At 51.5% G+C, this 14,838-nt stretch overlaps 1 protein-coding gene across 1 annotated transcript; it reads right to left on the bottom strand.

The window, feature by feature from the left end:
• Positions 1 to 8,070: 8,070 nt before the first annotated feature.
• Positions 8,071 to 14,215, bottom strand: LOC139358068 (spermatogenesis-associated protein 31A6-like). The gene is made up of 4 exons (XM_071077497.1): positions 13,970 to 14,215; positions 12,799 to 12,910; positions 12,168 to 12,228; positions 8,071 to 11,913 (listed from the first exon to the last, which is right to left on the bottom strand). Exons 1-4 carry the CDS (start codon positions 14,198 to 14,200, stop codon positions 8,193 to 8,195), a joined length of 4,125 nt encoding a protein of 1,374 aa, XP_070933598.1. The 5' UTR covers positions 14,201 to 14,215; the 3' UTR covers positions 8,071 to 8,192.
• Between the last annotated feature and the right edge of the window lie 623 nt (positions 14,216 to 14,838).

The following is a 14,838-nucleotide window of genomic DNA, read 5'->3' as shown; positions in this document are numbered from 1 at the left end:
TTTCTACAAGTGAGTTTTTTTTTTTTTTTTGATGGAGTCTTGCTCTGTCTCCCAGGCTGGAGTGCAGTGGCGCGATCTCGGCTCACTGCAAGCTCCACCTCCCGGGTTCACCCCATTCTCCTGCCTCAGCCTGCTGAGTAGCTGGGACTACAGGCGCCGCCACCACGCCCGGCTAGGTTTTTTTTTTTTTTTTTTTTTTTTTTTTTTTTTTTTTTGTATTTTTAGTAGAGACGGGGTTCCACCGTGTTAGCTAGGATGGTCTCGATCTCCTGACCTCATGATCCGCCCACCTCGGCCTCCCAAAGTGCTGGGATTACAGGCGTGAGCAGCCACCACGCCCGGCCGATGTCACCTACGTTTCTTGGGAAAGACGTAAGCCATCTCTAAATCCTCATCTACTGTGCGTGGCACAGCATTATTTTACAGTTTTCTGAGATTTATAATTGGCATCATTTGCACAGCGGCAGCGTGACGTGACTGTGGAGAGCACAGAAGGTGTGTCCCCGGGGAAGCGGGCTCTTCTGGTTACAACATGGTGCAGGCCAGCCCCCCGCAAAGAGAGAAGGTGCGGCAGCAAACCTCTGAGCAACCAAGAAGAAGAGCACCTGCTTGGAAAAGGTGACAAGCCACGAGGCCATGGGCCCAGTTATAAGGATTAATTGTGTTACAGGAATGGTTATAAACCTGACCAACCTCAGAAGGTATATGGAGGAGGCAATTATCAAGCCCCTTGATGGTCTGTGGTTGGATGCCACATGCTTTGACAACAGTGCGAGCACGGCGGAAAATGTAGCTGTGTATGTAGGGGAAACCTCCAGAAAGTTTTTCTGTGGGAGTTCTTTGTAAACTATTAATAATGCAACTGGCAGTTGTACTGCAGTCTATGAAGGGAAATCACTCTTAGGGATCAACGCTGTAGAAAGATAACTTGTTTTTTGCTTCTTTGCTCAGTGTTAAGAAGTCCTCACATCATTGTCACCGCCCTGCCCCCCCCCCCCCCACATTCTGTTCTGTAGTGCCTGATTTATTGAAAGTAGTATGAGGCCTGTTTTAAACATAAATCTATTCTAAATCTAAATTTGTAATACATTCTGAATGTCATTTAGACAGTCTTTTTCCTGGAGATTAAAAATCACTTTATTTCTAGCAAAATGCTCTGACATAAAATATTTTAACAACAAAGAAGATCTGTGTGTGTTGTTTTCTCCATTATCTAATTATTGATATCCATTTCATCTGGGCACATACAAATGGTAAAAATATTTACAAGCTTTGGACTAGGTAAATCTAATTAAAAATAAAATATAGATGTTAATAGAGCCTGGAAATATTGTCAATATCTTTTTAATAGATTGAGCCTCGTTGATTATTTCTTCTGGGGTAAAGGCTCAAATTTATTCTGTGAAATTAGACACACAAATCATCTGAGGCAATGTATGGCAGATGAATATACAGTGATCGATGGAAGTGTTGCTTTCATGCACATTGTTCATTATAATTTTGTATAGATTACTGAACTATGAATTACTATTGAGGAACAGCACATTCAACATGTCATAGCAATCAACTCTTTAGTATGGACATTTTCTGTTTCTAGACTTTCTGGCCACTCTTAGCAAATTTAAATCAAATGACTGAAGTATAATCACTTATTTTAACTGTGTTAAAATAGTCAATTTGAAAAGTATATTTTTCTGTATGATTTTTTTTTCTACTTGACTCTATTTTGTTCTGATAACTAAACTTATCTATATAAGTTGCACCTAGAAAAAAAAAGTCTAGGCTGGGTGCGGTGGCTCACACCTGTAATCCCAGCACTTTGGGAGGCCGAGGCGGGTGGATCATGTCATCAGGAGATCAAGACCATCCTGGCTAACATGGTGAAACCCAGTCTCTACTAAAAAAAACAAACAAAAAAAAACATTAGCCAGGCGTGGTGGCGGGCGCCTGTGGTCCCAGCTACTCAGGAGGCTGAGGCACGAGAATGGCATGAACCTGGGAGTTGGACCTTGCAGTGAGCCGAGATCAGGCCACTGCACTCCAGCCTGGGTGACAGAGTGAGACTCCATCTCAAAAAAATAAAATAATAAAATAATAAAGTAAAATAAAAATTAGCCGGGTGTGGTTGCAGGTGCCTGTAGTCCCCGCTATGGGCTGAGTGCGGTGGCTCAGGCCTGTAATCCCAGCACGTTGGGAGTCCGAGGAGGGCGACCACAAGGCCAGGAGATTGAGACCATCCTGGCTAACACAGTGAAACCCATCTCTACTAAAAATACAAAAAATTAGCCGGGTGTGGTGGCGGCGCCTATAGTCCCAGCTACTTGGGAGGCTGAGGCAGGAGAACGTTGTGAACCTGGGAGGCAGAGCTTGCAGTGAGCCGAGATCGCGCCACTGCACTCCACCTGGGCGACAGAGTGAGACTCCGTCTCAAAAAAAAAAAAAAAAAAAAGCAAAGAACACAATACAACTCTCTCTCTCTCTCTCTCTCTCTCTCTATATATATATATACATATACACACATAATCTGAAGATCCATGTCAATTCCTTTATTTTACGATGCAGTGACATTGTAAGGAAGTAGAAAATCTAAGTTAAAAATGTTTAATTATGAAGAATATAGAAAGGGGGTTTCTTGTTGAAACAAATAGGCTAAAAGAGGCTTGGTGTCAGCTCTGCCTCTCTTAGAGGAAGGACTGTGACCCTGTCATCCCGCTGGATAATCTAGTGATAACAGCTGATGTTAAAATAGATTCTACCAAGGCAAGGACAACAGTTTGCTTATGAGCAATGAGGAGCATGTAGTCTTAGCATAGTGCACCCTTTGGAAAGTGCCGCATATATAGTTAGTGATTCATAATTCATTTTTATTACACAAATGCTGATTAAATGTATACCTTCTTCCACTCAGATGTTAATGTGTCCCTTCCTCAGTATATTTATTAGGCTACGAGTATATCTCAAGCATAGATTAATTTGTTTTGTAAGATTTCAAAACATTCCTTTTTTAGCCCTATAATGAATATAAAATGGATCCCTACTGCCTATCTTAGAAAATGTGCATTTCATAGAACGATTTAAAAAATAAATCCTTTTAAATTGCCCATCTGCTTAAGCTATGTTTGCGGAACATTAGAACTATGTCATGTCTTAGAAATATGTGTCATACTACTATTTGCGGACATTACTGCATTTTAAGGAATAAAATAATATTATTAAGAAGTATAATTTTTTCAAATGATACAGTAAGAATATTGCTAGAGATTTGACCTATTTGTGAGAAATCTTTGCATGATTATTAGCTTGCTAAAAATAAAATGAACTCTGCAAACGTGATCCAAGCTGTTCTGTATGAAATTATGTGCGGCTGCACAGTCCCCTGGGAGACCAGTGTGAGTCCAGATGCCTCTTTGCTGGTTTGTTTCATTTCTGGGGTTCATTTTGTTTAGAGGTTTTTATCATATTTTCAAAGTACAGAAGTCAGGCGTCTCGAGTTCAAGTCTTATCCCCCCCAAACTTTAAAAAATATATGACACTGATATAATTTGGCTGGATAATAACAAACTGGACAAATAAGATATTTTCTTTCATTGAAGGTTCGTAATATTTTACTCATTTAAAAATTTTTGGGAGGGCACAGTGGCTCACGCCTGTAATCCCAGCACTTTGGGAGGCCGAGGTGGGTGGATCACCTGAGGTCAGGAGTTTGAGTCCAGCTGGCCAACATGGTGAAACCCTGTCTCTACTAAAAATACAAAAAATTAGCTGGGCGTGGTGGTGCATGCCTATAATCCCAGCTACTCAGGAGGCTGAGGCAGGGGAATCTCTTGAACTCAGGGGGCAGAAGTTGCAGTGAGCCAAGATTATCCCGCTGGACTCCAGCCTGGACAACAGAGCAAGACTCCATCTCAAAAAATAATTTAAGAAAATGAATGCTCTAAATTGTGGGTCAGAATTCAAGCTAATAGAAACCTGTGGGAAAAAAAAGAATTTGCAGGTCTACCTGTGGAATCCATAATTCTTTTCAGAGGCAGCGACGTTACCAAAGAAAAAAATTGTATGAGCATGTCCCCAAGCAGAAAAGCCCCTTCAGCGCACTGCTGACAATATCTGGGTGTCGCGGGGTTCTTGGGGAGTGCAGCCGACATCCCGGCTGTGCTGCTGGTGTGCTAAGTGGTTCTGTATCCACTGAGAAGGACCCGTCAACAGGTGGCTGCTCGGGCCCCTAAAGGACGGATGTGTGGTGTCTGTGAAGCCCGTGTGCGGGATCTCTGCGGAGTGTCCGTGCGGGGCGTCTCACCTACGGCCAGGACGCTGTGTGAGCGCCCTGTGGGAGGCCTCAGTGCCAGGCTCCTGGCGAGAGCTCTGAGTGAGGTCTCTGGAGCCTCAGGGCGAGGTTTCTGCGTGAGTTCTATGTGGCGAGTCTCTATCAAATCCGAGTCTTTCTGTAGGAGACCTGTGAGGCCACATGAGGGCTCCGTGGAGGACCCCACGGGGCAGCGAGAGGGCTCTGTTGTCTCTTGTGAGGCGCCTGTATGAGGCCTGTGCAGAAGGTCTCTGTGGGAGCTATCTTCCAGAGGCCTCTGTGGGGTCCCTGTGGGAAGTCCTGTGGGAAATCTGTGTGCTACGTCTCTGTGTGAGGGACCATGGGACTATATGAAGTCCCTGCGTGAGGACCCCGTGAGAGCTCTACAGAGTCTGTGTGGAATGTCTGAGGGAATTCTGTGTGAGAGGTTTCTGGGCAGTGAGTGTGGAGCGGCCTGGGCCTGTGTGTGAGGCATCTGTGCGAGGTGTCTGTGGAGAGGGGGGAGCTGCGGGCGAGGTCTGTGTGTGAGGAGGACTCTGAGAGGGGCCTCTGTGAGGCAGTGGGGGGGGGGGAGGTGCCATTTCTGCAGCTGGAGGCCGGAGGTTGCAGTGAGCTGCATGAGTCTCTGCGTGAAGTCCCTGTTTTAGGACTGTGTGGGGTGTGTGGGGTGTGTGTGGGGTGTGTGTGGGGTCTGTGGGGTCTGTGGGGTCTGTGTGGGGTGTGTGGGGTCTGTGGGGTCTGTGTGGGGTCTGTGTGGGGTCTGTGTGGGGTCTGTGTGGGGTCTGTGTGGGGTCTCTGTGTGGGAACCATGGAAGATCTCTGACATTTGCAGGAGGTCTCTGTGGGACTGAGTGAAGTCTCCCAGTGTGGCCTCTGTGGGGTCTGTGTGGGGTCTGTGTGGGGTCTGTGTGTGGGGTCTCTGTGGGGTCTGTGGGGTCTGTGTGGGGTCTGTGTGGGGTCTGTGTGGGGTCTGTGTGGGGTCTGTGCGGGGTCTCTTTGTGGGAACCATGGAAGATCTCTGACATTTGCGGGAGGTCTCTGTGGGACTGAGTGAAGTCTCTCAGTGTGGCCTCTGTGGGGTCTGTGTGGGGTCTGTGTGGGGTTCTCTGTGTGAGGGCTCTGGGAATCTCTGTGCTAGGTCTCTGTGGGGCACCACGAGGTCTCTGAGAGCTCCGTGGCGTCTCTGTGGAGGCTGCAGCTGTTTCTCTCTGTGGCAGAGGGAGGTCCCGGCGTGCTCGCTCTGTACGGGATGTGTCTGTGAGGTTCCTGCGGGAGGTCTCTGTGGGTCTCTCCACTGCTGGCCTCGCTGCACCTCATGGGAGACTGAGCCGCAGAAGGGCTCAGGGCTTGTGGCTTCCTGTGTTCTTGTTGGTCTCTCAGCGTTGCCTGTGGCACTTCTCCTAGCCTGAGCCGTGGGCGCCACATCCGGCTCCTCCACATCCCAGAACTCGCCTCTTGGTTTCCTGAGGGAACCCGGCAGCAGCCAGGCCCGGCCCATCCTCAGCGGTCAGGGTCCCAGCTCTGTGCCACACTCTCCTGAGCTCCCGGGGGACCGGAGGTGCTCTCTGCTCCAGGTCCCTGACCCTCCTGCTGATCCTGGCTCCGCTGTCACTGCTGTGCCCACCTTGGAGGCTGCCTCAGTTATCTGGGCCCCAGACAGGACCAGGCCCAGGAGAAGCCACAGGCTGGGGACCATGCCCACTGACCCCTCCATCCCAGGTGCCAGCCAGCCCCATATGTTGGGGGCAGGGCCATTTCCATTGCCATCTAGATCAGTGGCACTGCCTGGCACAGGCCTCTCCACCACTGAAATGAGGGTCCAGGACCCGGGGCTCCTGCACGCCTGTATGTGGAACAAGGCACAGAAAACTCCCTCTAGAGACCTGGCTCCTCCTGTCCCTGATTTGTGGAGACCTCCTGTTTTCCCATATGGACAGGGTCCAGAGAGGAGGAAAGCTCTGCTGAAAGCAGAGGGAGACAGCAAGGACCGCTCCTGCCCTGCCCAGCCCCTGCCCACTCTGGACAGGTCACTTCCAGCTCCCTTGTGTGTTCAAATCCTGCCTGCCTGCCTCTGCCCCTGCTGGTCTTTGGGGCAAGCCAGGACCTCAGGAGCCAGGGGAGGTTGGCTGTCTGATCCCAGCTCGGCTGCTGGGCCCTTGGAAGTCACCACCTCTCCCCCGGGAGCGGTCCTGGGGCTATGTGTGTATTAAAGGTCACCAGACTCCAAGTTATGCCTGCGGTTCTCTAGTCCTTGCTTTTTCACCTATTGTCAACACATCCTTGAAAAAATTCAATAGGTGGGCCAGGCACGGTGGCTCACACCTGTAATCCTAGCACTTTGGGAGGCCGAGGCCGGTAGATCACCTGAGGTCAGGAGTTCGAGACCAGCCTGGCCAACATGGCGAAACCCCGTCTCTACTAAAAATACAAAAATTAGTTGGGTGTGGTGGTGGGTGCCTATCATCTCAGCTACTTGGGAGGCTGAGGCAGAAGAATCGCTTCAAACAGGGGCCGGAGGTTGCAGTGAGCCGAGATCGTGCTGCTTCACTCCAACTTGGGCAAAAGAGCAAAACTACCTCAAAAAAAAAAAAAAAAAAAAAAAGTTCAATAGGTTATTATGTGCAAGTTTATCAAAGATGTTAAGAAATTCGTCTTCCTTATTCACTTTGCTACTTTGCCGTCTCACTAATATGGCCCTCTGTGTTAGGGGTAAATGTGGATTTTCTAGGTCTGTGCTCTGGGAGCTAGAGCAGGGACGGACCCTGGGGTGGGGCCAGGATGAGCCACTAGGCCCCTCTAGGCTTCTTGAAGGGGTTGGAATGTCAGAGTCTCCTGGGTCACGGCACCACTTATGGCCCCCTCACACACACTTCACCCCCTTTTCAGTTCTCTGTCTGCATCCCCTGTAGCTCTACAGAGTCCCACCATCAGAAGCCTCTGCACTCACACGCATACCCTGTTCCATTCATCCAGAACTACTTCTTTGAAGCTGAGAGACACGTAGGTGAGACAGACAAAGGCAGGTGACCCAGGAGCAGGGTCTTTCACTCATTTGGGCCAGGGAAGTTCACGGACCTCAGCAGCCTCCATGAAGGCTGCCCCCCCGGCTCCCCACCCCCACCTACACATGCACAGAGCTGGAAGGTCTGTCCCCACTGCCACTCCAGAGTGCGAGAAAGGGAGAGGCAGTGGGATGGGGACTCTGTGCTTCGCATGTTGGCTGAGCTAAGAGGGCCCATCTCCATCCCAGCCTTTGTCAGGGAGAGAAGGGGCTTCCCAGGGGCAGGCATTATCTATTCTCCACCAGGATACCCAGGGTCAAGACTTCTCCCACTTCTGAACTCAGGGCCCAGCACTCTCCCACCCAAACTTCCACTATGTGACACATGAAGCTACTGGGCTGTGGCACTTCCTGGAGCCTGCATGGCGATGTTCAGCCCTGTGACATCTCTGCAAACCTTCTCCCTAGAGCTGCATAAACTTTGAGGTAGAGAGTAAGTAGTGGAAAGACGGGTTGAATCGTATTTCAGAGTGGGTTCTTCATAGGTTTTTCTCATCTTGTTTTTAGAATTTTTTGTTGTTTGTGTAAAGACAGTGTTATGGAAACGTAAGGTTCAGTGAAGGAACTCAGGATGAAGGTGGACTTACGGCACCACTGTCAGCACCCTTCCATGTCCTGTTGCTTCTAGAAACCAAGCCCACACCAAGCACGGCACAAATAAAAGCCATCACCCTCTTATGAATAAAAAACCATATATATTGTGGAATATTAAATGTTCTGCGTGTACTAACATGAGAGAAAATATTTTTTCTCTACATAGAGTGAATTTTTTCTTGGGGATTTGTTTTTCTCTAAGGAAGGCTAAAAATGAATTTGTGACTGACCAAATTAGATACCTCCCCGAAGAAGACAGTGCCTGGGACAGTGGTGATGGTGGCTGGAGGCACCAGGTGTCTTCGGCCAGTGCTGAGGGGGACTGACTGGGGATACAGCTTTCTTGGGGAGCAAGAGTTGGGGATGTCGCAGGCCCCATTGCTCATTGTTGCACCGGACACTTTTCAAGGGCTGTTGATCTCTGATTTGCCTCTCTCTGTTGGGACAACTCTGGCTCTTGAGAGTGGCTTGTTGACTGCTGGCGGCATAGCTCAGCATTCTGCTGTGTTCTGAGTAGAAGGGGTGCCTGTGGTTGCAGGGAAACCCACAGACTGGGGCTTGAAACTCCTGTTTGTGCTGATTTACCTTTGAGGCATGGCGTGCGTGGCAAAGTGACATCTTCTCCTCCAGCATCTGTCCAACTGCTGTCATGAGCCCCTGAGCTTCAGCACTGCTGCTGTACACACAGGATCTGTTTTTTCCTGTTTTTTGGCTCTCAGCAGTGACTGGTGCTGGCTTGCTTTTTTTCTTTGAGAAAACCCGCTGAAAAAATTGCTTGATGTTTTCTCCAAAGTGGCTTATTGAAGGAGGCTGTTTCTTTGATGGCAATGGCTGGACGCCTTCATCCTGACGGGTGTCCTCTGTTTTCCTGACCGGGCTAGGTTGAGGAGTCCTCAATCCTTCAAGCCTTTCTTCATGTTTTTCTAAGTTGGGCTTCCTAGAGTTCTCACTCTTGTGAGGAGGGGGAAACATCGGGCTTTGTCTCTTGCATGAGACTTGACAGTTTGGGTTCTTGGGCTCCCTGTGCCCCAGGTTGCTCCTTCTGGCTGCCATGAGGTCACGTAGCTCCTGGGAAGCCTGCATGTTCCCAGCAGGCATGCTCTGGAGATGGCCCTGGGGCACTTGAGGAGCCAAATTCTCTGTAACAAGGGGCAGAACAGACGCTTGCCCATCTGGAAGGAGCACAACAGCGGCACAAACTTGAGGCTGGGTCTCTGACTTTGTGGCCATTCCAGGCTCAAATTCACTAATAACCTCCTCCATAAGACACAGCTGTCTTGGATCTTGGGAGACAGACATTTTAGGGAGTAGAGAACTTCTGCTGGTCCCTGGAGCCTCGAAACCACGCACATCATCACCTGTGGCTTGGAGGTTTGCCAGCATACGGGTTCCCAAGGGGACTCTGGGTTGTGGCACTGCCTCCCTGGTCTCCCCAGCCCTTGAAACCTGGGATCCTAAGCTCCTGCTCTGCTGGGTACTGCCTGTGAGGCTGTATGTGAGGGGCTTAGATGGCCACCTGCCCTCCTGTGCAGCTGGAGGAGCCTTCAAGGGCCCATGATCATTCCAAGATGGGATCCCTGGCGGGGCCCTCTGGAACTGCTTACATGCAGGGGAAGAGGCCAGAAGACTGTCTGGCGTGTCAGATGCTTTGGTCAGCACCTGCTGTCTCAGACTTGCCATCGGTGGCTCTCTAAGGAACGTGGCCACCTCAACTTTTGAGCCAGCCCCAGGTTCACAGGTGGCTGAGGAGGGACCGGCAAGCTGTGTAAGAGACAAGGACGAAACCTTTTCCAGTTTAAAGCACTGAATGGGTTTGAGGACCCTGAGGGGTAGACCCCACCTGTGTTTGGCCCATAACCTCCCAATATGGGCTCCCAGCACCTGCTGCGTACACGGCTCGAGGAAGGGAAGCACCTGGGCTGTGTTCACACAGGCTTTCCCACTTTTCGGGGGTGCTAGATTACTGGTCTTCACGTGGGTGTTAGACACGGGAAAAGCCTGGTTGACAGCAAGCCAGGATCGACGCACACTCACGGGGATCAAGCCCTCGTTGATCTGGCCCAACTTCCTGCCGACGTGGGCTTTCAGGACGTTTTCTATACGATTCCTCTCTGTGCGTCTTAATAAATCACTTCCCGAGTCACTCCTCAAGGGCTTCCTCAAGTCCCTTTCTGACTCCTCAGAGGTCGCCCCCAGAACCTTCCCTGGGAAGCTTTCCATGCCCCTGGATAGATTTTGCGGGGTCTGCCCCAGAATTTGCGCCAGACGTGGGCACGGGTCCCTCTCCAGCTGGAACTTCACCTTCTGTGCCTCCTTGCTGCTTTCGCCTGTGGACGTGGAGGACTGCCAGGGCCTGGGTTTGCCCTTGGCCTGACTTGTCCCTGACGATTCGTCCCGAAGCTGCATCAGATCCAGAGACTCTTGGATCCTTCCCAGGTTGCCCCGGTGTTGAATGAACCACTTTTGAATGTGTTGCTCCAGTTGTCTCCGGAGTTCAGGACTGATCGGAAAGTTCTCAGGCAGAATGGATGTCAAGCTTTCCTGGGGAGGGTTAGGAGTGGAGACACTAAACACATCCTGAGATTTTTGGACCCTAGAGGGTAAAGCCAACCCACCTTCTAGTTGTTTCCTCAACAAAGGCCATTCAGGGTGCTGAGTTTCAGGTAGGCAAAGAGCTTGCACTTTCTTCTGCGATGCAGGGCAAGCTACTCCAGAGTTATGAATCGGGGATGGAAAAGCAGGAGACAGGACTGGGAAAGAGGATTGAAGATGGGCCTGAGCCTCAGCCTGAGCCATAGGTATGGGCCGGAATTGGGGTGTGGATGAAATAAAGGGTTGGGACTCGGGCCCCAGATGGGACAGGGGCTGGGCCTGGAAAAGCAGTGGGGACATTGTAGTCTCCCTTTGAATTGGGCAGACATTGGAAATTCCATTGAACAAGAAAGGAGGAGACTGTAAAGTGTAAGACCTTTCAGTGACCCAGGCATTAGCCACCAGGGATTCGCTGTGCAGAGAGGGGAGGCCCCAGAAAAGCTGGCTATAATTCTTCTGAAAACTTTCCTGCAAGATCCTAGGATCTGAGAGCTTCTGAGCACTGGGCAGCTGTTTCGAGTTCTCGCCCATGTTCCAGAAGGGTTTTGGGGTTGTGAGGTCCTGCTCAGCATCCAATGATTTAACCAAATTCCCCAAAGAATTCAAGTGCTTTTCTGGGCTCATTTGTTTTAGAAATGATCCATTGTTTTCTTTTTCCTCCGAAATGTTGACTTTGGCTCTTTCTATGACTTGTATACCCATGACATTCTGGCCATCAGAGTTGAGTAAAAACGGGCTACCAGCTTCCATCTGACAGGTCTCTGGTGGGTGGCGGGAAAGATGATCTTGCTGGACTGACGAGTTGAAGACGCACCAGGTTCTGGTAGTCTCCTGCCACCAGGAGAAGGTAGAAACTTGACTGTTTGAGCCGCCAAGGCCTGAGATGGCTGGGACAGAAGCCGCCAAATCCTTACGCAGAGACAAGCTTTGAGGGACGGTGCCCAGTGGAAGTGCCACTGAGTCACAGTGAGATGGAATTATCAGAGTGGAGTCCCGCAGGGGAGGAGCAGGGAAAGCTTTCGGAGGAGACGGACGATCAGAGGTGTGTGGTGGGTGAGGGAAAAGTGCAGGTGGCTCGGGTGAGGGGCTTTCTGGGGGAAGGGAAGGTTCTGGTGCCTGGGAGGCACTTAGGGAGGAGACTGAGGTGGTCATTGGGCCTGGTGATGGGGTGGAGGCCAGATCCTGAGGATGCTTGGTTCGAGGATCCGGGGAAGCTAACGGGGAAAGCATGGGAGCAGTATCTTCCATAGGCTCATGAGAGGACCGGGAGTCTCCATCAGGTGCTCTTTTGCCCACCTCACCTGGGGGGTCTGGACCGGAGAGCTGACCAAAGTCACCTTTGTTAAGGAGCGGCCCCAGGAGGCTGCAGGAGACAGGAGGCACAAGCTGCAGCCAGGAGCAGGTGGGGCGGGGGCCAGAGTGGGAGCTCGGGTCACAGCCCCTCCACCACCCCACATCCTGACTGCCCAATTCTCCTGCTACCCCTCGCCCCAGGGTTTTACTCCCATCCTCTATCCCTGTGGTCTCCCCATCCCAGGTCAGCTCCAGGCTGCCTACGGCCCTGGGGTCACATCCCAGCCCTGGCAGGAAGGATGAAGGGAACGGGAAGTGCCTCACCTCTGCAGTTGTGAAAACAGGTTCCAAAGCTCCTCCAGGCCTCTCGGGCCCGGTCTACAAGCTGGAAATCAGGAGACCGGGTTAGGGTGGTGCAGGAGGGGCCTGGGATCTCACAGGAGGATGAGTGCATGTTTCTTTAGGGAAGACCATGGGGAATTAGACTCTGGAACCCGCACATCTGTGTCCAGACATGGCCCCGAGGGTAATAGCAAGGCATGGCGGGCAGGGCTTTGTCATTCACAAAGGGCTTCCACATAAGGACCCCCCCACCGCCACCCCCACAGTCCTCACAACTGCCCTGTGGGGACAAAGGACTGGGGTGGTCTCAAAGAGGAATCAGCCTTAGCAGAGTTGAACAGCTGTTCCCAGGGACCAGGAGGCCCCCTCACCCCCCTCCCATCCAGGCAGGCGTTGTTCTCCCCACTACACACACACTGCCCCCTGCTGGGTAAGGCCCAGTCCCTGGCCCACCAAGGCTTCATTCCGGCTCGGAATCTGAGAAGGACCCGGGGTTCTGATTTCCCTCCTATGAGCCCCCGCCTCGGGCTTCTTCAACTGACTTCTTCAGAGTCAGTTCCCTCCGGGGCAGACGAGATCAAATTAACTCTAGTGTGCCCTGGCAGAGCCTTACCTCTCAGACTGTGGTTTTTCATCCTGCCTCTGGGCCTCCCTCTCCGCCCTACTGGACACTGGGAGACAAGATGACGCGGGGAGACAAGATGACGCGGGGAGACAAGATGACACTGGGAGACAAGAAAGGGGGAGGAGCTAGGACCGGCTCTCAATCTCCGCCCCCAGCCCGGCCGCGGCACGCTGCACTCATGAACCGCGTGGCTCTCTGGCTCAGGGAGCTCTGTGTGCTTCCTCCCACTCATGTTTAAATGGATGACAAACTGCTTTTTTCTGGCAGAGGGGGCCGGGCGCGGTGGCTCAAGCCTGTAATCCGAGCACTTTGGGAGGCCAGGGCAGGTGGATCACCTGAGGTCAGGAGTTTGAGACCAGCCTGGCCACGGTGAAACCCCGTCTCTACTAAAAATACAAAAATTAGCCGGGCGTGGTGGCGGGTGGCTGTAATCCCAGCTACTCAGGAGGCTAAGACAGGAGAATAGCTTGAACTCGGGAAGCAGAGGTTGCAGTGAGCCGATATCCCTCCATTTCACTGCAGCCTGCACGACAGAGCAAGACTAAGTCTCAAAACAAAACAAAGCAAAACAAAAAAACAAAAAAAAAACACACCACATACACACACAAAGAGGGATTTTCAATATGACGCCGTCAGTCCCTGTCCCTCTGCTCGAGGAACTCACAGGCTCAGGCTCGCAGGTACCGCTGAGCTGTCAGATAGGATTCTGCTTCCCAGGAGACCAGAGGAGACGCCAGGCCCCGGTGGGAGGCCCTCGGGGGCTCAGCACAGCCCCCAGATCACCCCATACGGAGGAGAGTGGGCCCTGAGCCACCTGCCCCAGGAAGGGGCTGATGAGCCAGGGCTCAGGGTCTGGCCTCGAACAGAGACCTCCCCCGTCTCATGACCGTTCCTGGCGGTGAGTCCACGAGTTTGATTTTTGTCTTGACGCCTCCTGCGCTCCCCCACAGGCGGACTGAGAGCTTGGGACGGAAATCCCAGTACACGATCCACCCCTACCAACCCTGGCTGCCCTGCCCCTCCCTGGAAGGATGATGTTCTGGTCTCTCCTGAGACTTCCCATCGCAGAAGTCTCTCCACTGGATTTGGAAAAGTGGAACTAATAAGAAAAAGAAAGGAAAGAATCAAGCTCTGTGGGTCCGGACTGAGGGCTCCTCACCTTTCTCTTCCCAGGCGATGGTGAGGGTGGGTCGTCATAACGGAGGTAAGAGAAGTAGGGGAATAATAGGAAGAAGAACCCCAGGGCAAACACCAAGGTGAGGAAGATATCCAACACCCAGGGTGTAGAGCTGGGGGCGTTTAGCGACGAGGCACTAAGTAATTTTAGAGGAAAGGGGAGATTCTCCATGTGAATAGGCGCGTTGCTTTCAAGCAACTGAGCTCTGGGCATCCCCGTGGAGACTAGGGACTGGGGCCCAGGCCTGTGTCACAGAGCTGGGGCCTTCACATCACAAAGGCTCCTTTGTTGGGGAGGGGCAGCGGGAGGGGGAGGGGGAGGGGCAGCGGGAGGGGGAGGGGCAGCCGGAGGGGAGGGGCAGCGGAAGGCGGGGGCAGCGGGAGGGGGAGGGGCAGTGTGAAGGGGAGGCTGAAGCACAGCCCTTCCCCACCCTCCAAGCCGGGGATCCCTCCACCCTCCCACCTTGCAGATCCCTCCTTCCCACTAAGTTTTGTCAGTGATAGAACTCGGCCAATTTTCTATTCTTTCTCCCTGGAACACAGATATTACCTGGTTCCTTTTATCTGTTGGAGGCGGTGGCTTGAGGTTACCTATTTTATGACCCTTGAAAATCTGAAGTTCATTCTGAAATTTTAGCTATGTACCAGGGAATTTTATTCTCAGAATGTCGTTCGTCCTTAACCCCAGCTTTCCCACACAATGTTTTTGTCTTATATCAATCCAGGGACAAAATGTAAATTTCTTTTACACTTATGTGGTTTTGCAAATTTTGAAAAGTAAGTTTTAAAAAATTATTTCTATCTCACTTTGAATCAAAGGGACCTACCCACATACAATTAAGATTTTTTTTT

This window comes from Macaca nemestrina, chromosome 14 (assembly GCF_043159975.1).
Source record: "Macaca nemestrina isolate mMacNem1 chromosome 14, mMacNem.hap1, whole genome shotgun sequence".
NCBI lineage: Eukaryota > Metazoa > Chordata > Mammalia > Primates > Cercopithecidae > Macaca > Macaca nemestrina.
The sequence above is the reverse complement of the archived record's forward strand: the minus strand, read 5'-3'. Positions and strand labels throughout refer to the sequence as shown.

Excerpts from the sequence above, each read along its gene's own strand:
- LOC139358068 (XM_071077497.1), bottom strand. The coding sequence starts at position 14,200 with ATGCCCAGAGCTCAGTTGCTTGAAAGCAACGCGCCTATTCACATGGAG. Across the intron at positions 12,911-13,969 it reads CATCGCCTGGGAAGAGAAAG|TGTCATCTTGTCTCCCCGCG; the intron begins GTGAGGAGCCCT and ends CTTGTCTCCCAG. Across the intron at positions 11,914-12,167 it reads CTGTTTTCACAACTGCAGAG|CCTCCTGGGGCCGCTCCTTA; the intron begins GTGAGGCACTTC and ends TGTCTCCTGCAG.